General features: G+C 37.2%; 2 protein-coding genes across 2 annotated transcripts; both read left to right on the top strand.

Moving 5' to 3' along the window:
- RpL9 (ribosomal protein L9) lies at positions 1-1,440 on the top strand. The gene is made up of 4 exons (XM_046611281.2): positions 1-117; positions 508-652; positions 894-1,221; positions 1,315-1,440. The coding sequence occupies exons 2-4, from the start codon at positions 515-517 to the stop codon at positions 1,419-1,421; spliced, it is 573 nt and encodes a 190-aa protein (XP_046467237.1). The 5' UTR covers positions 1-117; positions 508-514; the 3' UTR covers positions 1,422-1,440.
- Positions 1,441-9,517: 8,077 nt separating this feature from the next.
- On the top strand, positions 9,518-21,708 carry LOC124211819 (ATP-binding cassette subfamily G member 4). Its single transcript, XM_046611267.2, has 13 exons — positions 9,518-9,770; positions 10,561-10,880; positions 14,710-14,893; positions 15,402-15,525; positions 16,721-16,866; positions 16,976-17,099; positions 17,284-17,398; positions 18,098-18,226; positions 18,329-18,447; positions 18,540-18,708; positions 18,883-19,139; positions 19,256-19,389; positions 20,360-21,708. Exons 2-13 carry the CDS (start codon positions 10,682-10,684, stop codon positions 20,574-20,576), a joined length of 1,917 nt encoding a protein of 638 aa, XP_046467223.1. The 5' UTR covers positions 9,518-9,770; positions 10,561-10,681; the 3' UTR covers positions 20,577-21,708.
- Positions 21,709-23,384: the final 1,676 nt, after the last annotated feature.

The raw sequence follows: 23,384 nt of genomic DNA, 5'->3' as shown, positions 1-23,384 counted from the left end.
ACGACCAGAGGTCTGCGCAACGCATTGTTTCCCTTCTCAACCGCCGGATTCTCTATGCCGGTGTAGACAAAATTCCTCTTGCCTTCTCTTTTCCGGTCGCTCTGTAGTGCGTGTCAGGTAACGGAATTTATTGCGATTTTGAATCTGAGCTCATCTTTGTGTAAATCTGAACAATCTGATTGTTTAGCACCGAGATAACCTTCAATATTCCGTGCTGTGTTGTTATTTTCTAATATTTTCTTGAATTGCACTGTGCCATACGACAAATTACATCCTAACCTCTCTCGGAACTCGTTGTCAACAATACAATTCGTGGTGTTATTTGTAATTTTCGTTTGTTCTAGTCTTATTCGAATTAGAGATGAAATCTTGCTCATTTTCAACCGTAGACACAGATTGCCGATTGTCTCAGAAAAAAAATTCTGAAACGTTACAAATTTTCAATGCAATGCGTATTCCTTAACTTGTGTTTATTGTTTCAAAATGTTAGTAGTTATTTTCTCATAGCTGCAGGATGAAGCAGATCGTCACCAACCAAACAGTCAAAATCCCTGAGGGATTGACTGTCTCCGTGAAGTCGCGGACAGTCACTGTCAAGGGACCACGAGGTGTCTTGAAACGATCTTTCAAACACTTGGCACTTGACATTCACGTAAGTATTACAGACAGTAATTTCATGTGCGAGTATTAAACAATCTTTGAATTCGGCTGTTATGAATAGTTGAATTCATATATTTGCTATTATTTATGATTAGTTGATGATGATTTGTGGATTCCCCTTCATTTGAATTGATAAATGATAAATCCATACTGATACTTGTAATGAGCTACATCAAAGGTAGATTAATGGTTACTTTCTTTGTTGACACATTATTGCTTTCCTGATGTTTTAGATGGTAAACCCGAGGCTATTGAAAGTTGAGAAATGGTTTGGAACCAAAAAGGAGCTGGCTGCTGTGCGCACCGTCTGCTCGCACATTGAAAACTTGTTGAAGGGTGTGACTAAAGGGTACCAGTACAAAATGCGTGCAGTATATGCCCATTTCCCCATAAACTGCGTCACGACAGAAAACAACACTGTAATTGAAATTCGTAATTTCCTTGGTGAGAAATTCATCCGACGAGTCAAGATGGCTAACGGTGTCACTGTAGCTAACTCGGCCAAACAAAAGGATGAACTAATTCTGGAAGGAAATTCTTTGGAAGATGTTTCCAGATCTGGTGAGTTAAAACTCATCACGAGATTTCAGCAATATTATTTACCCAAGTTTATAAAACTTACCTAATTTCTAACGTGATCATGTTACTTTTCAGCTGCACTAATCCAGCAATCCACGACCGTGAAAAATAAGGATATCAGAAAATTCTTGGACGGTCTATATGTTTCTGAGAAAACCACAGTTGTACAAGATGCCGAATAAAAACTTTTGACGCACTGAATTCTCGTGTAATAATTAAAATTTATATGTGAAATAAAACTAATCGAAAAGTTTTTCAGAATCAGACATAAAGCGTTCACCCTTAATAGCACTTCGAATTTTTGGCTATAATTGTAGAAGCATTAACTGAATGAACTGCTGATACTTTGTCAAAAATTAGTTACCAGTATATTATTAGGTTAAACAATACTGGTGAATTGCATGCTGCCAGAATTCTTGTGTCATCTTACAACCATCCTGTCAAAATGCCCCCACTTGAAATGTATTCTGCAAGTAACCTACTGTATTCTGTTTGTAAATGATTGACTCGTACCAAATTTTAGACTTCTAACTCCACTTCGCTAGGAGTTATTGTCAAAATACGCGGTTTTCAGTTTTTCTAACGATAACTCCGCTATTTTCACTTGGAAAATGATGAAAAAAAATTTCAGATCCAGTAGACATTTGAGCACATGTTGAGGATTTTTGTCCGATTTTTTGGTAATAAGCTCTACCTTCGAGGTACAATTTTGTATAAATGCATACAAATTATATGATATTGGGACCGGAGACTAGAGAAAAGAATAATTTATAAGAAAAATGTGTAATAAAATCTTGGATAATACACAAAATGATGTTATTATGAATTCCAAAAACGTAAACTGAAATTATTTGGACGTACGAGGCTTCGTAATTTCTAACAAAGTCGTCTAACGGATCAGATTTCTTCTTCTCACGCAAAACTTCTTCGTAGGACTGTAATAATTTTTTTATTCCTTCTTTTGTAGCAAAAGTGCGCTTTTCGTTTGAGTCCGTTTTCCAAAATTTGTAACCCTTTTTCAATTAAACTCAGGCCTTCTGTAAGCTACTTTCCGAATTTCTTTGCGACGTACAACGTTTCTAAATTGACAAAATTGAGTGTACCGAGCGCAGTTATTGAGAAACTCCATCATTGCAACCAATTGCGAAACCGAATGAAACTTGTATGGCAGTTATCACTAATTATCACGGATAGCAGTGTTATAGTTAATCCATAGGGAATTGATACGGAGGCACCTCAATAAACTGGATTTTTTCAAGACAATATGAGTAGTTCATGGGAACAATTTATTCTTTTCGTACGCGCATACAGTAGAGTATGACAAAATAATAGAGTCGTATTTTTTCATTTTCGTAAAACACTAAAATTCGAAAATTTATCAGCAATTGAATTTTACTGTTTTTGATCCAATTTTGAATATACAGGATTGCTACTGTCTCTTAAATATCCTAAAATCCTGGATTCATCCCGGAAATCAAGAATTGCTCCTTAAGTCATGGAATATTTTAATTTATACTGGAAAAGTTGATGTAATACATTTTTGATTGAAAACTGCGACGTTTCATTTGTAATACGTGACCATAAATGTGTTGTATTTTAACAGACTGATAATGCAGTCGTCAGCAAATCATTCTGTACTTAAGCTGTTGTATAGATTTTTGGATTCAAAAACTCACCAAATTATCTGATTCTTACAAATTCATAAGAAAACGAAATTAAGGTTCTTGAATTTTTCAATTAATTGTCTCGGAAATTCCTCTGGTATAGTGCCGGAATTCTTGATTGGAGTACAATATGGACGTATTTTATAGTGGCTGACGTTATATATTACTCTTTTCAACCTGTATGTTGTATCTGCTTCAACCAATGGCTTAAACTTTGTCCGATGAAAAAAGAAAACATACGGCGAAATAGTTTTATCCCCAAACTACGTGAATAATGTTACAAAGGGTGATTCATTAATTAAAAATCCCTGGCAGCCAAACATAAATATCACGATTCACAGAGTCATCGATTCAGCCATAGTCTTCTCATTCTAAAGAGTGACTGAGGATGTCACATTCAAATGTTACTGACGCCGTGCAATTTGGAGATTATTGCAAATAACGATCTATCAATTAACCGCTCTTTTTTACCCGAAATAAACATACGAAATAAAAATAATCCATCAAATTTGCCGATTGACTCTGAAGTAGTGAAGTGTATGATTTCCTTTTGTGAAGTACTTGCAAGTACTTACTAAGAATAATTTGAGTCCATCTGTCTTTGGACGGCAGGTATCAAATGTTTTATGCATAGGTACTTATTTAAGTATCCTTAGAAAAATCAAGACCATAACTAATCTCAATACTATTTGTTCGTGTTATATAAACGTTGAATTATTGAACAGTCTGTGCACTTGCGGGAGTAATTACAGATTCAAAACAATTATCTTTCCATCGTTGGTATGTGGCTGGTTGGCGGGAATTCACAATAAACAAAACCTGCCGTGGAGGTTCTGCTTATTGTGAAGTGAACATTGGAATCTGGCGAGAACGGTAATTAGGACAGTGAATAACATATTTTTCGTAACCGTGGAAGAGGACTCGAGAAGACTCGTTCTCGGGTCGGAATCTTCGCTCTGAAGCTGAGAGCGGCGTGTAAAGCGCGGTTGTGCTCTCCAAAATTAAGTCAGAAGAGCAGAATGTAGTAGCTATGTAGGTAAAGACTGAAGGGTTGCTGTACTCTCCAGTCTTTCGGTGAAAATGGAAAAAAATTAAATTCAACTTGCTGCGGCACTAGTCAAATTGGATTCCGTAAAACGAAATAGAAGAGAACTTGACGCTGGCGCCATGGTTGTACAGCAAAGACCTGCACTTCAAAAAATGTGTCGCATTCCACAAGAGCTCGAACTTGAGATCGTATAGGTTCCGTCAACTTTCTGGGTCTGCTCGGTGAGATTTCTTCATAAATCCACCGCCAATGCTGCACGATGCACCGAGAAAGAAAACCGTGCTATCGTTTTTATTAGTCATTTGATCAGTACATATTAGAATAAATCGATAATTATTTTTTTTGCTTCAAACTACCTAAAGCTATAGTTCTACGTGAAAAAATAATCTCTGTGATGAATTCAGCTTTGACCTGAAAGATTTAGAGGCACCGCATCGACCTTTGATGATTGTATAACTTGACTCCAAGCATTATGGTAAATAATTGTGACATTCTTTATGGTAATTCAGTTAAGTATCTTGGAGTAGTAATGGATAATACTTTATCGTGGGATAATCAGATGACGCATTTATGTAATCGTACTATGAAAACCTTGGCATAACTAGAATTGATAATGATACATTTAAAGATCAATTACGTATTAAGTTGGCCACGACCCTGATTTTTTCAATATCTGGTTATTGCAATGTAGTTTTTACAAATATTACTGACAGGTTACAGCTGAAGTTGTAAACAAAGCTGAACGCATGTGTCAGGTTTATTTTTAATATATCGAGATTTGAACACGTCAGTGTATATTATCAGAGACTAGATTGGCTAAAGTTAAACAGGAGAAGAGATTTTTTCATAGCCTGTTTGTTTCCAAAGAAATTTACATGAATTATAATCTGCAATTACTTGGATCGCGGTTAGAGTTACTCTAGCAGTGGCACTGCATAGAGGAGACATCAGACAGGATTACGTAAAATTTCCAAGATGAAATACAGCTACATACGAAAAACATTCTCAGTGCATTGAATACGTGTCTGAATTTCGTAACCGCCCGAAATTACAACGTTGCACAGTCCGGATGAATTCCGTGCTGCTTGCTTTAATCACTTCCTTAATAATAAAATTGAATATTTATTGGTGATATTAAAAATGTATGTATAGTCTAATAGCTTGTAGGTGCATATACCCGGACAATCTCTTGAATCTTTAAAATCAACTGCGCATGCGCGACTGTTATCGGCTGTTCGTGCAGGCTGGTCATCCCGAGTTTTCAGCTGACAAACTGTTTCTGGCGGCGATGTAGTTGATGCGAATTTTCGAGATTAGAATCTTAAATAATTGAGGTGGTCACTCGGAAACTTGATTCTTGAAAGAACGTTGGGAATTTAACGCTTATGCTCTTTGAAAATTCAAACGTACACATTTTGTGTACGTTGGCCCGCCTGCATCGCAGACTAAAATATCGCTGCGGTAAGATTTCGCCGACCAATGAGATTGAATTATTTGGCGCATGCGCGATTGATTTTCAAGTTTCAAGAAATTGTCACGGTACATAGACGATTGAAATTTTTTTGTTATCTTCAACGCCGGATTACCTACTAGGCTACCGAGGCTATAGCCTAGGGCGCCACGGTTTAGGGGGCGCCGTTGCATCGTTTTTTACCACGACGCTGAAGTTAGCCGCAGGTTTCAATCCCAAGTTGCGTTGTTTCTCAGGAGCTCGGAACTGTCTTCGACATATTATCACGTTTATGCGAGTAATGATACTTCTTGACGTATGCTATAACGTGAGAATCATCGAAATTTATAGTTCGGGGACTTCAGGCCCCTATTCATCCCTGGATTTCGGCAACATGCGACTGAAACCTGGGGCTAACTTCAGCGTCTTCTTTCTCCTGAACCATAAAGTTTGAAAATTATAATTTTTCGTAGACAATAAAATTTTCATTGAGAACGATGGTAGCAGAATGATAAAAAATGTGCTTGATGATAGTTCGTAGGCAGGCTGTACGAGCTAGTCAGTTTTATTTGCAGGAAAGTACGATTAGAATCACGATATCCTGTAGAATTCGTTTTATTGTAAATTGTGTCGTACTGGATCGAATAGAATTAGCAGATTATTCGGTATTGTCTTTTCAGTAGGTCGTGAATTGCCGAATGTGCGTATGCGGAATGGCTTTTAGTATTTCGGAAATTTTAGGTTCGATTATGAGTTTCGAATGCGTTGCGATAGCGTTTAGTGTTAGATTACGGAACTGTACGACTTGAATTACAATTACGACCACGTTTTGTTAGACTGAATTTGTGGTGATGATAAAATGAGTATTACAGACTAGTAGTTAATAAGTTAAGATTAAGACCAGTGTCGTCAAATTCATTTCGTATTGTTCAAATTGGTTGCGTTAAAATTAAATTAAATTACGGTAATAGCAAGTACAATATTTGGTTGTCCGTGAAATTAAAATCTCACCGTCAGTAACTTCTCGTTAGAAGTGTTCTAGTATTATTTCTATTCTCCGATCTAAATAGATGATGGATTCATAACAATAATGTGATTCTGCAATATATTTAAATCGCGGCATATAAAAAAATAAAAAAGCAAAAACAATTTCGATATGGAAAAACTAAAAACTTCCAAAAACAATAGTAAATATTGAGATCCCATTATCGTGTCTTGCTCAAAAATCACATTTTGAATCATAGAATCAGTTTGAATTTTTTTAGATTTTAAAAAATGGTGTATTTGTAATTGGTTTTGCGCTTTTGAATAAATTTCACCAGGGGCTAAGAAAAATCAGGAAAAATTCCCGAGACCCTTTTTGGGTTGGTAAGAACGTCATACTGAAAAATCTTCAGAATAGAGATGAAATGTTCCATATATGTAATATATAAACTCATATATATAATAAATATGATTCATTACTTTGAACAAGAATATTTCACGTTTGATTCATGCAAATTCGTTATTTACGTAAAAGACAAAAGTCAGATGCGGAACCTCAAATCTTTGAAGTCAGACTCATTCTTCACGGAGGTGATTTCTTGATGTCAAACTATAATTTTAGATAGTTTATAGTTGAAAAAATACAATCGATTTTTTGGTCCAGTCTGATATGCATACATTCAAACGTTTGATTAACATTTTTGTAAATATTTGTGGACGTTGTTCAACTCTTTTATAGCTAAGTAATGTGGAGGTAAGTTGTTCATTTACCAAAGATCGTTAATACATTCATATTCTGCGGAACGCTAGTGTTTTATCGGTGTTTTTTTGTTACTGGCTAGACGGCTGACTCAAAACAAAGAATAACATAAAAAAATTAATCGTTCTGAAGTGGGATCCTGTATGCAAGGTTGCGATTAAGAGATGCCACAATATGTTTTAATATTGTATATTTTACTATTGCAGACACCTTTTAAACCTTTCTCAATTGACATATGAATAATCCATATTAAATGACCCATAAGTTAGCCTTGAAAATCATGAGAAGGCCAAGCGTACCGTATTCAATAGCACGCTATAGTTAGTCTTTACCGATCGTTAAAATGTCACTTATATTTACTTTTATCAAAGCCTATGACATTATATTGACATGATATCTTTGGACGAAGAAGAACGTCGCAAAATCCATGCGTCCAACCCTATTGTTACAAATTTTTTTTTTACTATCCCGTCTCACCCCTGTTACTTCCACTACTTCTAGATCTACATCTCACATGTACATAAAATTATTTTTGTGGTCAAACCGGAGATTCGACATGAGGTAGAGTTTTTGATTGACACCAAACTGTAGTCCACAGAAGTCCACATTTTTCTGACAGTGTATTTTTTGACAAATTTGCTCGATGTCTGCCACTGTAAGTTGACAGCTGAAAGTTTTTAGTTCTTTTGTCTTACGATATACATATATGGGCTGAAGTATTTCTCTGTATTGGCATAATGCATATTTTATGTATAATATATTCTCACGAGAATAACAAGGTTTGAGTTAAATATGACTAGATTGTACCATTTTTTCAAACGTAAACATCCAGAAAAACGATTCGCACCCCAGACACGAAAATTATTTTACAATTTGATGTTCGGTGTTATTATTGTACAAGGGTTAACGATTTTCCAATCCATTCAATTCCGGATTGAAACATTGCCACTGCGGATTTTCTATTCTGTAAGACCCTGAATGTCAATAAAATAATTTTTAAAGTGTCAAGAAACGTAGTGCGTACAAATTTCGAATATGATCGAGATGCTTCTAACACTCGTGTTTGATAGAGAAACTACGTTAGACCGAATCAGGATGACCTAAATAATGCCTATTAAAGCATCGTCGTTGTACTTCTACAACGCAAAAAGCTGATTATCAAAAATAGGGAGATTAGGCTGACCGCTTCTCATCCAAGATTGTTTTATTTATTGCTGGTATGAAACACTTTGCATATTTCTCTCGTAAATTAAACCGGCGATCGTTAATCCTTCATCTCGACTAGGATAGGATCACGTAAGTATTTATGCGTCACGTGATTTGGTTAAAATACTCTGTCCTTAAATTCTAATGCTGTTATTCTGTAATTGGAAAACAGTTTTTTCAACCGAACAGTCGACACATTTTTTTTTTTTTTTCGTTATAACTCCCATATCTTTCTCGCAATACTCGAACGATTTTCCAAATTTTTTTCAAGATTCTAATCGGCAAAATGATTGCAGTTGGTGTATACTTTTTATGTGAAAATCCCGAGTCGCGAACCCCGCATCACCAGCATTGATTCTTCGGCTTTGCTCGGAAACTCGTCCCTCTGACATTCCCGTTTGAAAAGTAAACTATAAAGGTTTGTGCCTCTAACAGCCAAGTATTTGCCTTTCTCCTTGCGAAACCGTGCGACTTACCCAGTTGAAACATATCGACAGATCAATGTCGCAAGCTACAGATCCATATTTATACGTGTGCTCTTATTCTCCCTCAGGTCGTTGGCATCAATCATACTATGTCAGTTTCTCTCTAATCTCTACACATGCCGTTGGGCATTACACAATTAGAGTACAATTGTTTTACCGACGGAATAAATATTTGACATTCTAAAAGTATAAGTCAATTTGTGTTTCTTATCAGTGATGGTCGAAGAATTTCTTCAGCAGCGAAGATTGGTGTCGTTTCATTCTTTAATGATCGGTAGGATACCACAGAGTTAACTTATTATATCGGCATGCGGAAAACAAGTGTAATGACATCCTGCAGGACGTAGAAGTAGGGCGTCGCTGCTCTCTTTTCAATCTTGTAGATTAGAATACGCAAGGTTGAAATTTACGACAGTTCCCAGTAGAGTTTGAGAACTGAGAGAATGCATGTGGGAAGATTTACGCGTATGATTTACACTGCACTTGAGAGTGACTCACGAATCCGTTGGACTTCGACGCGTGTGTACCAGTTGTGCTATTTGTTTGTCATTTCATTATCTCCAGTCCTTGTGCCACGTGATTGATAAGTTTAATACCGATATAACGAAGCCCAGCTGTAACCGATCAATTATATTTCACTGCTCACTTGTATTGAAAAATCGTATGTCATCTGTAACAGTTATTTATCTCGATCATGTGTAAGATACAAGGTTGAATACAAACTCGCACAAGTGATATTCTTCGGTATTATGTATCGTTCAACGTTTCCTCGGATTTCTGAGCGATAGATCTTGGTTGACGATGAACTGATGAAATTGTGCGAAATTATTCTAAGAAATTCGGAGGTGTGGAAAAATGGCATGCTGGCCTTGGAATGGAAGGTTGACATTGCGTTGAGTTGCTATTTGAGACCCGTCAGAAACCAAACGGAGAGGTTGGTTGGCCAATAATAAATACTTCATACCAATTCTATTAGTCAATGATTGAACACCTAAGATGCGGATATCTCTCAGAAAATACAGCAATTATAAGTAAAGGCTTAAATATTGAAGCTTCATTTCGAATCGCTTCACAGTGATTAAGAATCTAGTAAATTTGGTAAATGCTACTCTTCGATCACTAATTTCACTCGAAAAACAATTTTCTGAAAATTCATCGGAACAATTTTATTATTCTCAAATTAGTATAGTTGAATATTTCATTTTGGAACATTGCACCCGTACAAATTACGACGAACAAATGGCAATATTGAATCGCTTACCGAAGAACAAGAAAATATGTTTCAGTGATCTTGTGAAAAATAGTCTTCTGAACAACGTAGCGTTGAATTGAACGATCGTACCAGATTTGAAACCATTTGGAATGAATTTGAAGTGAAGCATCGAGATCTAAGCTTCTGTTTATATCTCCATTACATTACTGGTTTTGCGTATTTAAATATGTCTCCATAGCTTAAAATGCGAATACAATAATTTGAAAACTACTCAATGTACGTCACTCTCGTGACGAAATGAACAAAACTGATAGATCTTTGACCGACCAACCACCTCAAGGAATCCATTATTCATATTCCCGAGGATGGACTTAATCAGATCGGTACAAATTCCGGTGCTGATAAACGCAAAATGTCGATTAACCGTTGTCGTCGAGGCTCCCGCACCCCGTTATTGTCGACGCTCTCGGGTTTACCGTCTTGTATTGTTATCGCGATTCTACTTCCACAGCATGTCCGTACTGAGATCACTCCGCCGATGACCACCGGCCAGTAAACGTCGCTTGACAACGACACCGCGCTAAGATCATCGCCATCATAAAAGGGACCGATACATCGTAGACACCTGGATTATGGATGTGTTAGTGCACGAGGCGTCCAGAGTGCCGAATTCGTACAAAGAAGTCGAAACAAGACCGAGTGCAGAACACGGTGCAATGGATTTACAGAGCAACGATCAACCCCCCGAAGCCACTCGGATTCCCCAAAGACAACCCGTCGACATAATATTCGAGGATATTTCTTACACCGTATCTCTCGGTTTCGGTAAAGGTGGGTGTAAAGCTCTTCTTTCCTTGACTTTTCTTTGACTTGTAATCATTTGTAATCGCTGTACAGCGATTTTCGCGGTATGTATACAGTAACCGGGAACAGAAATAACCAGTCGACACTTACTCATCAAATATGTACACCTGCAGAATATATAGCTACGGACTTCTTCGTTTATAAAGTCTTTGTGTCTCTGCCATTTTTCATCCACTATATATATAAAAACCTCATTTTTACCCCAAAAACACAAAACTCTTGTTTCTACGCGGTAATAATTTTCAACGCAAGACTCAGCGCTGTGTATTGACAGAAGCGAAGTACCGTAATATTGAACAGCATTAATGTAGTATATTTTGTAACAAGGAGGCAAACTCGGTTTTTTCGGGTCGAGCGTAAGTTTGCAATATGAGTCGTAGGTTATTGCCACATTACAATAGAACAGTAAAATATTACTAATGCGCAAGGCGAAAAACGATTCTTTAAATAACAAGAGTATGTTGCTCGTTGTTTTTTTTTTTTTTTACAAAGCACGAAATTGAGGTTAGGGTCACGTAATGTTAGAATTGTTTGCGACAGCGCATGCGCGCAGTATAGAAAAGACCACTTTTACCTCCTAGCACTTAAAAACGACGTTTTTCCATACGTGTTGACCAAGGACGTGTTGTATGAAAATCTTTTCTCGTCACATTTTGACGCATGTGTTGTACCCGGATACCGGTTTCAAAGGCATTAATTCATAGTTACGTCATTCGGTTTAACTTCACAAACGCGGACGTGAAAACCGCAATTGTTCCATGTGGCAGCTACACCGGTTGTTTTGTATGGTGTGAAACGTGAAGAGCGTCTAATCTATCGAGCCGGAATCTTATGCGATATGTGAAAATTGATACACCCAGAGTTACGCAACAAATGTGGGATAATGAAACTGAACATTTAACGCGGGGTTCTTGATATGTCAGGTGTTAGAATTAATTCGCAGAGTTTGTGTTTCCCCGTAAACAGGTTTGTAAAACGCTAACAATTAATTCCAACACCTAATGCTGCAGAGTTATGGCCGTACTATGACATAATCTCGTTTCTTTGGGCAGAACAATGGAATTAATCTCTCGATGTTGCCTAGAATCTTTCATCCCAAAACAGTCGAAGAATGTTTAACCCTTGCTTGTTTTATTTTGTAAAAAAAATTGTTACAGCAATTATCGAGGTTGTTCCAAGATCACTGATCATGCACTCATTGTTAGATTCCGACGTTTAGACACACAAATGCAAATGAGCAAGTAAAATGCAGATGGCATCGAATGACTAATCCCTATCGAAGTGATAGAAAACCACCTTTGTACGTTGCTCAATGTCCATGCGGATAAGATTGTATCAACTTAAGTCTTATCTGAACAATTTTATAACACAAGTACAGAGAGGAGAGTGCAACGTTCCCAGCTGCACAGAACAAATATATATCACATCTGTACTTTGACAATGCAGGCATTGTTTTAATCCCCGGTTGTTTGGAACTTGACGTTACGCACTTGCAATGTTCTGGCATTCAGATTTGTTTTTTTAACAGCAATTGAAACAATGATGAAAATATGAGAATAGTATTTTTACTTTTATTTTAAACCGAATAAGTATTTTTTTTTACACCAACGGACTCGTTTTTAAAACGACACGTGAATCTCTTTGTGCATTTCGCTATCAACTAAGCCCATTAAACATTATACCTACAACGTTTCAAAGTCCGATTCGTTATTTTATACAATAACTCAACGTCGAAGGCATGAAAGCACAAGGTCTGTCACTACAAGCGAAAACATTCGTGATTAATCTGTTGACCGTGTTATACTATGTACTATACATACATACATTCAAATGTGAATACACAATTGAGTGGGTAAACAAAAGTGGAGTGGGGAAAAAACAAATAAACACATGTGACGAACAAATAGCGAAAACTGAAGAAAAATGAATAATAACGATGTACCGCGACTTTTTCACGCTACTTCATAATTAATTAAAGCACCTCAAATTAATAATCATTTCATTATTTTACACGTGTTTCGCTGCCGGAAGACAGCCGTCATATATATATATATATAAATATATCGGAATGCTCGTATTGCGGTGTATCATCATGACTGATGGGAGTTGTAAAATACTGAAAGTGTGGTACAAGTAGATTGTGACGATGATGTAACGCTTATTGTTGGTTGGCAAACTTCCTTGGTTCTTGTTCTGGATATCACAATCTTTGAAGACAAGAAATAAACTAATGTGTACACGCGCGTATTGACGCTGTATATTTCGGTTCAGTTTAGTTTTTAAACTTGATACTGGATCAGAAGTCCATTTACCTCTAAACCTTTTTTGGAAAAAATTGTGCGCACTTCATGGCTATACAAACTTAACTGTTTATCAGTTGCGCTCTAATTAGTATGATTATTGTTATTATTACAATTATTATTATTATACTTCAAAAGATAATTACATTTATTTCCAATTTTGTACTCACGAATGATATGCTTCGTTGAAAAATAGCGAGTTAAAGGAGGTCCGGTTTTGAGGCCTCGGTATGTCTATGCTTCACGAAATGGAACTCTGCAATCTCAATGACTTCTGCCCTTGGCAGTAGAAAAGGTCCGTGACCCGCCCACGCGCGAGATAGTCATCGATCTTGCAGTTATGCCGCTACTAACTAATGCCGAAGAAGTTACAGCGTAGAGTTGCAACAAAGTTGCAACATCGAAGCAATCTTGCAGAGTGATACTTTGAAGGAAAAACTTCGGTGATATAATAATTTCTTATGTACGCGGACTAATGAAAAATCATAGCAGATGTAGAGAGATCGAGCTTGATTGAAATGTTTGTATAAACACGATTCTCAACCGAGGTTATAAATTATCATCGGTTTTCGTGACCTTTTGTCGACAATCAAGATTTTTTGTCACTTGCAAATTTGCATCGCGTAGTTTCCAAATTTCACTACCATCATTGTTTGTCGTCGGTATCAAGCTTGAAATGTCCAATTTCGGTAACCAACTAATTAACACCTATCTTCATGCATTAATTAGTATTTCAAAAGATAGCTCCAGATTCGGTTAATTACTTGACACGTAGTATGCAGCTGCAGTGATCGATTATAAATAAAATCACAGACGGCTGCATGTGCAGTTGATAATTTTAATTAAAAGTTAACGCAGCGCTAATTGTGTACAACAATTTTACCGATATCGTTAATCGATGGATATGTATATATGTATATATATCCAAAAAAAAGCCCTAAAACGAATCACCCTGATTTTATTTCATTCACCTATAGCCGAGAAAGAGTTGAATCTACGGACTCGACTTATAAGACTTTTTTGTAGCAAGTTACTTTCTCTATAAACTTCTCATTTGGATTTTTTTGATATATCTAATAACTTAGGCGTTACAGCCGTTTGAATCGATTTTTTCATACAATATTCACTTGAAATAATGATATCGCTGAAAAGGTTGAATTTACGGACATGGCTCATTGAACTTTATTGCAGAGTATCATATTTTCTATGAGAACCCACTTGGAGAATATCGCAATATCAAAATTCGCGAAATGATACCACTAATGATGAGAAAAACATTTTTTTCAATGTTAATCAAATGGGAAATCTTCAATTTTTATTTGCGACCTCTAAATATTTTTTGACAACGCCCCCCTTTCACGAAACTTCGTTTTTGGGTATCCACTAAAGGATTTTGGGCATGAAGGGTAAAAAAAGCCCTAAAACGAATCACCCAAATATATATATATATATATATATATTTTTTTTTTTTTATCCTCTGCTTCTGATTTTGACAGGTGTAAAGGAAATCTTGCACAGAGTTAACGGACGGTTGCCCGCCGGAGAGTTGATCGCGATCATGGGACCATCCGGTGCGGGGAAATCGACCCTTCTCGACGTCCTTTCCGGGTATCGCATCACCGGGGTCGAAGGTACGGTTTTCGTCAACGGGCGAGTTCGCAACATGAACGTCTTTCACAGGTAGTTAAAGTGAAAAATAATTGTAGAAGATATTAAAAAAGTAAACTTGCTGCGTTTCGAGCTAGGTTTTATACAAGTACGCAGTGTTGAAGGATTTTTCCGTTAAGTTATTAAACCTCCATGGAATTCAATATGAATATATGAATGTTGAAAAATGTAAAATTGTAAACTGGTTTCTTCAATGCCAAGCTCCTATAATGCAAAATTTGTTTCGGTGGTCGCGGTTTTCACTTCCTTGGAACAGCTTTTATGACGAGTTTGTACTTAGTTGAAGGTCACAAGGACGTCCTGACCTTTCAACTAAATTAGTTCACACGGAGAATGATGGAAAAATCACTCTTATTAGAAAGTATCGATTATCAACGAGTCAAGTCAATCACGTCAAGGTTGCATAAAGTCATATCTACCTACCACGTGATTTCATTTCACTGAGTGTACATGGCTCGACAGAATGACTCATTTCTTTTGCAGGCAGGTAATACTCGAAATCGTATTTTTCGTTTGACAGGTCGAGTGCATACATAACGCAAGACGACAGACTCCAGCCTCTCTTGACGGTTATTGAGAATATCAGGATAGCAGCGAATTTGAAGATCAGCACGAACACGCCGATATACGCGAAGGAGGCTATCGTAAGTGATTGAGGCGTAAATATCTGTGATCTCAATTCAACGATATGGCATGTAAATAAGATAAGCCTAGCCACGGATCTATCCATGAGAATTGTCGTAGCACGATGACGTCATCGTACATCGCATTCTGGGTCATTTCAGAAGTTCCTTTTGACCATCAATCATCACTTTCTCCGGATAACTTTTTATTAATTTTTTACTCTTTTATTGTCAACGACTTTGTACAGTTTCATAATAACGTATTGCATCTAAATACTGTGTCCGTAGATAACCCCAGACGTACGCACATCCGTAGCAAGTGAAAAATTTTGTCAACAAAAGTTGCATAATGGTATAATGCAGAGTTATCTTTGTGCGAGAACGTCGCTTAACAGCTGAGGTATGGTTGTGTCAATCACATTGATAAACATCCCTGCCATGCTAACGTCGATTGCTATGACTGATCTATAGCTGTAGTGCCAGCCTGCACCATACACAAAGGTGTATAAAGTTCAATCGTTTCTGCCACGCATAATTGCGGGTTGGAAAAAGCACTTACGATATCACTGCGCTAGTAGCTCAACTATTCCATTGCGTGCAATTATGTCCAATTAACCCTTGACTGTAGAGGAGGGATCGGCTGATAGCTTTTTACTACCTGCACGTAGTCGTGACTTCTTATTGCATTTGCATCAACAAGATGCAAGATGATTTTGCAACTTAACCGTTTTGGATTAAATGGAATGCATTTATATTCCAATAAGGTTCGCGTAGAAAATATAATGCGGGGTTACGAATTGGTTCAAAGTACCTTATGTCAAAATCGACGATTATCTGCGTGAGAAATTATAGATATTTTCGCTGACGGTAATCTGTTCGGTAATGGTATAGTAATATCGTTAGCTCTCATTCGATAGAACCTTGTGTAATTACTCTGATCGCGCAATGTTATTGCGAAGTTCGAGGCACGCAACTAAGTTTGAAATGCCATTTTGCGCACCTGATTGTGATCGATGAGAACTCCGCGGGGCCTCAAGGTTGTCAACTTCTCGTCCTATCGTTAACTGCTTTTGGGTCAGGTGTTTTTCACCGTTCTTTTCCTCGACGCTGTTTTTGCAAACTCAAAGGTCACTTTGCCATTAGTGATGCGCAGTAAACGAACCAGAAGGAAAGCGGTTTATTCGTATAGCGGATAATCATATTTGATGGATTTCAGATCGAGGAAATATTGACTAAACTTGGCTTGTACACACACATGCATACGAGGGCTGGAAGACTCAGCGGTGGTCAGAAAAAGAGACTTTCCATCGCCTTGGAGTTGGTCAACAACCCTCTCGTCATGTTCCTGGATGAGCCTACGACGTGAGTTCTTTTTTCTGTAACGAACTTTGGTTCATGGTATAATACGAAAACAAGGTTTTATTCTTGGATCTGCTGTTCTCTTTTTTTTAACCTTTTTCCTTTTCTGTAGCGGGTTGGACAGCTCGTCTTGTACACAAGTCGTGAAGTTGCTACAGCTCTTGGCGCGACAAGGAAGAACGATAGTTTGTACCATTCATCAGCCGAGTGCTTCACTTTTTCAACTATTTGATCAGGTGACCGACCTTATCAATCATTCGAATGTTTTTCATTTAGTTTTTCGTTTCATGCGAGGTTGCCGAACCATTAACTTGTGAATTCCAGGATTAATTGAAAAATACAATGTAAACTATACAGTCATGAATAATTTTTTGTGGTTATAACCGGTTTTAATTTTTGGGAATCTGATTCATGCCACAGGTATATGTTCTGGCCAGAGGAGAGTGCTTGTACCAAGGTGCAGCGAGTCTGATGGTACCTTTCCTAGAAAGCGTCAAGCTACCATGCCCAGTTTATCACAACCCGGCTGATTATGGTACAACTTTTCATTCAATCAAAATTAAATTACGTCTTGATATACAGGATGTTTATTCATCGATTTAAAAGTCATGATTAGAACAAATGTAGATACAAAGTTTGTGCTAAGAAACCAGTTTCATGGCTGAGATGTTGAAATATTAACGTAAAGGTTAATTGTAATGGGTTAACTTCGGGAGACTGGCTTACCGAAAATTTATTCCGTTCGTTTATTTTATTACGAAATAGTTAATTATTATATTTGTAATGTACCAAGATCTCTTGAGGAATGCAAAAGTAGAGAATACTGGGATTGTAAACAAAACCTTAAATGTCGATGCTTTACTTCGCTCGACTACAAAATCGTGAAAGTCAAGTAGATTCGGTCAATTTGTTTCGGTGATTTTGTTGAGTCCTAGTATATATAGTACTATAGTCCTCTGAATAAAATGTGCCATCGTTGAGTAAGATTTGCGAATTTTCTAGACTTTTTTTTTACCATTTTGGAGAGATTTTTTGGAAGCTAAGCTCTTACTTGTAAAACCTGTTTTATCTATCTTTGTAGCTTCTGAATATGATAATTATGCTTAAAAATACTCAACGTACGTAATATTATCTCATAATGAAATGAAGAAGCATAGATTTCTTGCCGACCATCAGCCTGAAATTCAATTTCTCATTCAGAATCGTTACCATGATGTTTCGCATTTTGTCACAGTGATTGAATTGGCCTGTGCGGAATACGGCCAGGATAAGATCGACGCTTTGGTTTGGGCAACGCAGAACGGCAAGAGTCTCCAGTGGTTCACAAATCCAGATGCTACGTTAGACACAGCGGCATTACGAGGTAGAATCATCACGGCTTTCATGCGATTGAACTGTTTTCTGCGCGGATATTCCGTGGTGTTTTACTCACGTCGAAATTTCACCATTCCGTCTCATGTTTCAGCCAAACATCCACTGAAAAATTCTGGAATTTATGAGAAAAAGTCGCGACAAGAAACGTCGCAATATAATCAAATAAAAGTCCTCCTGCAGAGAGGATACTTGAAAACTAAAAGAGACACTGTGAGTTGTAAAACGAATACCAAACTATCGCGTACTTTTTGTGGTCCGGTATTCACGCTATTTTTTACACACTATGAAAATTTAACTTTCAGACTCTGACCCACCTCCGCATAGCTGTGAACATCTTTACCGGCGTAATGCTGGGAACTCTGTTCATTCGTGCTGGCAACGAAGGTTCCAGAGTTTTGGATAACTATAATTTACTATTTGCTATTCTCATGCACCACATGATGACCACCATGATGTTGACCATTCTTACATGTGAGTGATAAGTAATAAGAAGACCGACCGTTTTTTTTCCATTTGGTAAGACTCGATACCATTCTAAGGCACTTTTTATTTACTGAAATGGTGACATACTTGTCTTAACAGATTTCGAAGTAGGATTTGGTTTGATTCGATGAAAATTTCATGTTAAAATAAAACGTCTTCTAGTTCCAAACGAGATGAACATCCTGAAGAAAGAGCACTTCAATCGATGGTACAGTTTGAGGTCTTACTACATATCTGTAACCCTGGTGGATATTCCGGTCTCCGTATTCTGCTGCCTGCTGTTCTCGGTCATTGTCTATTTGATGTCAGCACAACCTCTAGAAATAAGCAGGTTTTCAATGTTCGTAGCGATCAGTTTGCTGGTTGCGTTTGTCGCGCAGAGTTTCGGGCTCATGATCGGAGCCGTTTTTGGAGTTGTGGTGAGTCATCTACTGCTGTCAACTAGTTATACATAAAAATTGTGCGTATTACCTTCGACGTGCGAAAACTATCCAAATTCAAAGGTACCGGTATTACACAATCAATTGTTTTGCAGAATGGCACCTTCATGGGCCCAACGCTCTCTGTACCGATGATGATGTTTGCCGGGTTTGGCGTCACTCTTCGCGATCTACCCGCTTACCTAAAATGGGGTAGCTACATCAGTTATCTACGATATGGACTTGAAGGGTAAGCTGATTAAATATCCACAGACTTCCCACTGTAAAGGTGATACGGCTTGTGATGACCATGTTGGTTCCAGCGTTCAATGCTCTTCAATTCTGGTTTCAGATTCAGATCGCACCTTGGCAACAAAGGTGGCACAACTCAAAAATTGGCATTTTTCAGTAGAAGCAAATAAGTACGAGTGAAATATTTGCATCTTTACGAAACTTACCTTGTTGTTCTATAAAGTAAATCGTTTATGGTGATAAGTTTTTTCGCACCTTCTTGAATTGTTTGGAAAAAGTTCGGATTCATTCGGTTTCACTGAGTGCCCTTACGTGGCAGGAACGAACAGTCCTTTTGAGGTGTGTCACTTGTTGAATAATGAGCGGTAATTATTCAACTGCAAAAATGTCTCAGCTTATAGATTCGAACTTTTCAAGTCGAAATATAGCCTGAAGTTAAAAATGCCAATTTTTGAGTAGTGTCACCTTTGTCGCCTAGGTGCAAGATCCTTAATTGAATTAAACGATATACAATGTGTTTTTATGGGTACGCAACGGGAGACTCCTAACTATAGGCAATTCCGGATACAAGTCCACTCTGAGCATCTTTGAGTTTCGTATTAACCGCGTGATAACAAATGGAAAACGGACTTGCTCAGAGAATCCGCGAAAATGCACGGCATTATGATATGTTTAACATCCTCACTTCGATATGATATTGCAGCGTAAAAATACCTACAAAGGTAAATGAAGAGTATAGTTTTTACCGACTGTTTTGTTTTGCATGATGCGCCACACGTACGGTAGAGTGAAGCACTTTCACATAGTTTGCAGTCCGACTCGTTCAGCTAGACTCGGCGATATCGAACCACTTCAGCTTTCTTTTGTGGGAGCTACGAGTAGGACAATTTTGATTCCATCTTGCTCACAGTGCGGATCACAAACCACCGCGGTCTCGAAAGATGGAAAAATTTTATTTTATTTTACAGATACGTCAGTGCTATCTACGGACTGGAGAGGAAAACACTGGCATGTGGCTTCGACGAGGTGTACTGTCACTTCAAATATCCGAGAAAGTTCCTAATGGAAATAGCCATGGATGGGGATCAGTTTTGGTTCGATATTTGCGCCTTGGGTGTGATTTTACTCTTTACGCGTCTTTCAGCCCTTCTTCTCCTCAGATGGAAGCTGATGGCATCTCGGTAGATGTTTATTTTAACTTTTGCGGTGACTGTTTGTCACGCAACAGTCAAGTGTTAAGATAAGAATATCAGATATTTATTGTGTGGGTGTATATTATGTGTTGCGTGTATCGGCAAGTCGCAATTGACCTTAGGAATATATTGAAAAAAACGAACAGCATTTTGTTAAATCTTGTAATCGTTTTTAACCCCAACCATACGATTGGGTTTAATACTGTCCGCGAACCGCATTAAATTGTTGCACGATGTATTCTCGGGTCTTCAAAGATAATCTCAACGAATTTCTCAAATTCAAGTTGTTCAATTGACCGGAACACGACTACTATCCGGCTTTTTTCGTTCCATCTTATACATTAGACGTTAAACCGCACTTATGGCAACCATGTCAGGGCATGAAAGTAAGTATATCTATAAAAAAAACTAAGATAACGTATCAATGCAATTTCTTTTAGTGTTTAACATTGTAGATATAATAGTAGAAGGTACTGAGCAAGCAGGACTGCAATTTATCTGTGAGCTGCGCCCTAAAGACTAAGCAGCCGTTAATGTATGTCTTGCTCAATTCCGATTACCGCTTTTCTATCACCTTGTAGAAATGTGAAACTTTACGACGTATTCACAATTTTACCGAAGGAGATACATTATGATATTACGACAACGTGAGATATTGTTATTTAATTTTTAAAAATTATTCTACGATGGACTTCCAAAGATTCCTTGCGCTGCTGTGTCAGGAACCAGTTAGTTATTCGTCATAAATATTCTCAGTTACAGTCACGATTCAAAATTACTCAATCAGTAAAGCAAAATTTCTTCAAAATTCAACTGACATGGCTTCTTGAAAGGTACGAAACAAAGGCGATGGATTTTCCCTGGCCATTTAGTATTTCAGAGCGTTTTATTCATGAATTTTTGGAAGCCCATGTGTCATTTGATTCGAAATATTATATATTTTTATAATAGATATTTTTATACCCTAATGCGATTTGAATTACAGGTCGTATATTTAGGCAAGTTAATTTTACTCATATACATGTATAATAAATGTATGTATATATATACATATGTGTATATCTACGATAGTTAATAACTGATGAAAGAATTTCAATGTGAATAATAATACGATATTAATTTTTTGTATGCTCTGCACTAATTTCCTACATCATTCACACATGGTTATCTTTCATCTATAGGTCCCTCTGGTCGAAAATTCGTCTCTCGTTTTCTCTTTCCTTGCAACTTGCGGAAACAGGTTTAACAGCTACCGAGAGAATTCCTTCAAGATTAAAAAAATAACCTCCGCAAGCTTTCTCACTTTCTGCGTTGTATGCGGAGAAATTCTGCGGGCAGAGGTATTAAAGGATACGACACGATTGTCGCCCAAGTCATTAGAGAATATTTTCTTAGCCAAACATATCGCGTCCTGCGATAACTATAGGTTAATAAACACATTCACTCATACGATTGGTTTCCATTAATATTCAATGACTGTTGGATAAGCGTTACTAATGTTATTATCATCATATTTGCTCACATTAGACATGAACTGACTAACGGGCTTGAACGATTGTTGAATGAGTTACCCAATACAATCACTTTCAATCAGGATTAACACCAAATATTGCGATCCTCACACTTGTTAAAGTATTTGCGTAAGCGTACAGAAACCCGTTTACTGTACATTTACTTTCATTTATGATACAGTAATTATCTCTCTGATTCATCTGACACAGAAATTTGGTAGGGAGTCTGTGCAGACCATTGACCGCGATATTAGTCTCTGGTATTCATTATAATATTCTGCAAAAATTCCGGACGTAAGAATTGAACTCGACTTTGTCTCAAAAATAAAATATGCTTTGAATATAAATATTAACTGACAAAGAGCTGTTATTCAGAGTAATAGTGGTGATAGTTCGACCTTTCAAAATGAACCGTACTACGCGGACAGATTTGATATAGATTCGTAACGGTTGTAAGAATAAATAATTACGTGACTCATCACACATTACAAATCCAAAGATGATTTACTTTTACAAGTATTACGAAAATACTTTAAATTGCCTTGACCGATTTATGAACTCTCAATTGGACGTGGATCCAAAATCAACGCGTAGTATGAGAACGTCAATATAACCATTAGGTAATGTTATGCAAATTCACATATCTATTCCTTTACTTTGACCATTTTCACATCTCGAAATTTAGCTCCGGGTATCGCCATGGGTGCTGTGCCTCAAGAAGTTTCTTTCAGTCTTTCTTACGTCGAGGTTCAAACTGCCTCGAAGCAAAGACCTGAAAGTTTATGAGAATCTTTTTGAACCACAGGATACTTCATTTTTATTACTTGTATTTTACTTATCATTTCAATTAGCGTTCTATTGTCGTTGTGTCAACTTTTACCTACGGTATATGAACTTCGTGTGCGATGAAATGATTAGAGTACAACACGCGAAGTGGCCTAAATTTAGTTCACGCAGAAAAAAAAAAAAAAAAATTCCCACACGGGTGAAAACTCGCTTTGGATTTAACAAGGTTGATTCACCATCGATCAATGTCAAGACCGACAAAACCAGTTTAGATTTTCAAGTTTCAATGTCTTGGTCGTGATTTGAACCATACTTTCGTTCAGTAAGTTTACATCTGACGATAAAAAATTTTCTTCCGTGTTTTTTTTTTTGGAACTCTTGAAGACTTTTTTGTTTACCGTTCAGAAAAAAATGGGCCGATAATAATATCAAAACAATTATAAGATGGCTAATGTGACTCGTGTTCGGGAAGTTCTATACATTTCTGTACTATGACAAAATCT

The sequence above is a fragment of the Neodiprion pinetum genome, chromosome 2 (genome assembly GCF_021155775.2).
Source record: "Neodiprion pinetum isolate iyNeoPine1 chromosome 2, iyNeoPine1.2, whole genome shotgun sequence".
Lineage (NCBI taxonomy): Eukaryota > Metazoa > Arthropoda > Insecta > Hymenoptera > Diprionidae > Neodiprion > Neodiprion pinetum.
Note: the sequence above shows the minus strand (reverse complement) of the source record. Positions and strands in the feature narration are given on the sequence as shown.

Bases quoted from the DNA above. Each gene is read 5' to 3' on its own strand.
- RpL9 (XM_046611281.2), top strand. From the start codon at position 515: ATGAAGCAGATCGTCACCAACCAAACAGTCAAAATCCCTGAGGGATTG. The intron at 653-893 runs GTAAGTATTACA...CTGATGTTTTAG, and splicing joins ACTTGGCACTTGACATTCAC to ATGGTAAACCCGAGGCTATT. The intron at 1,222-1,314 runs GTGAGTTAAAAC...GTTACTTTTCAG, and splicing joins GGAAGATGTTTCCAGATCTG to CTGCACTAATCCAGCAATCC.
- LOC124211819 (XM_046611267.2), top strand. From the start codon at position 10,682: ATGGATGTGTTAGTGCACGAGGCGTCCAGAGTGCCGAATTCGTACAAA. The intron at 17,100-17,283 runs GTGACCGACCTT...TTCATGCCACAG, and splicing joins TTTTTCAACTATTTGATCAG to GTATATGTTCTGGCCAGAGG. The intron at 17,399-18,097 runs GTACAACTTTTC...ATTTTGTCACAG, and splicing joins TCACAACCCGGCTGATTATG to TGATTGAATTGGCCTGTGCG.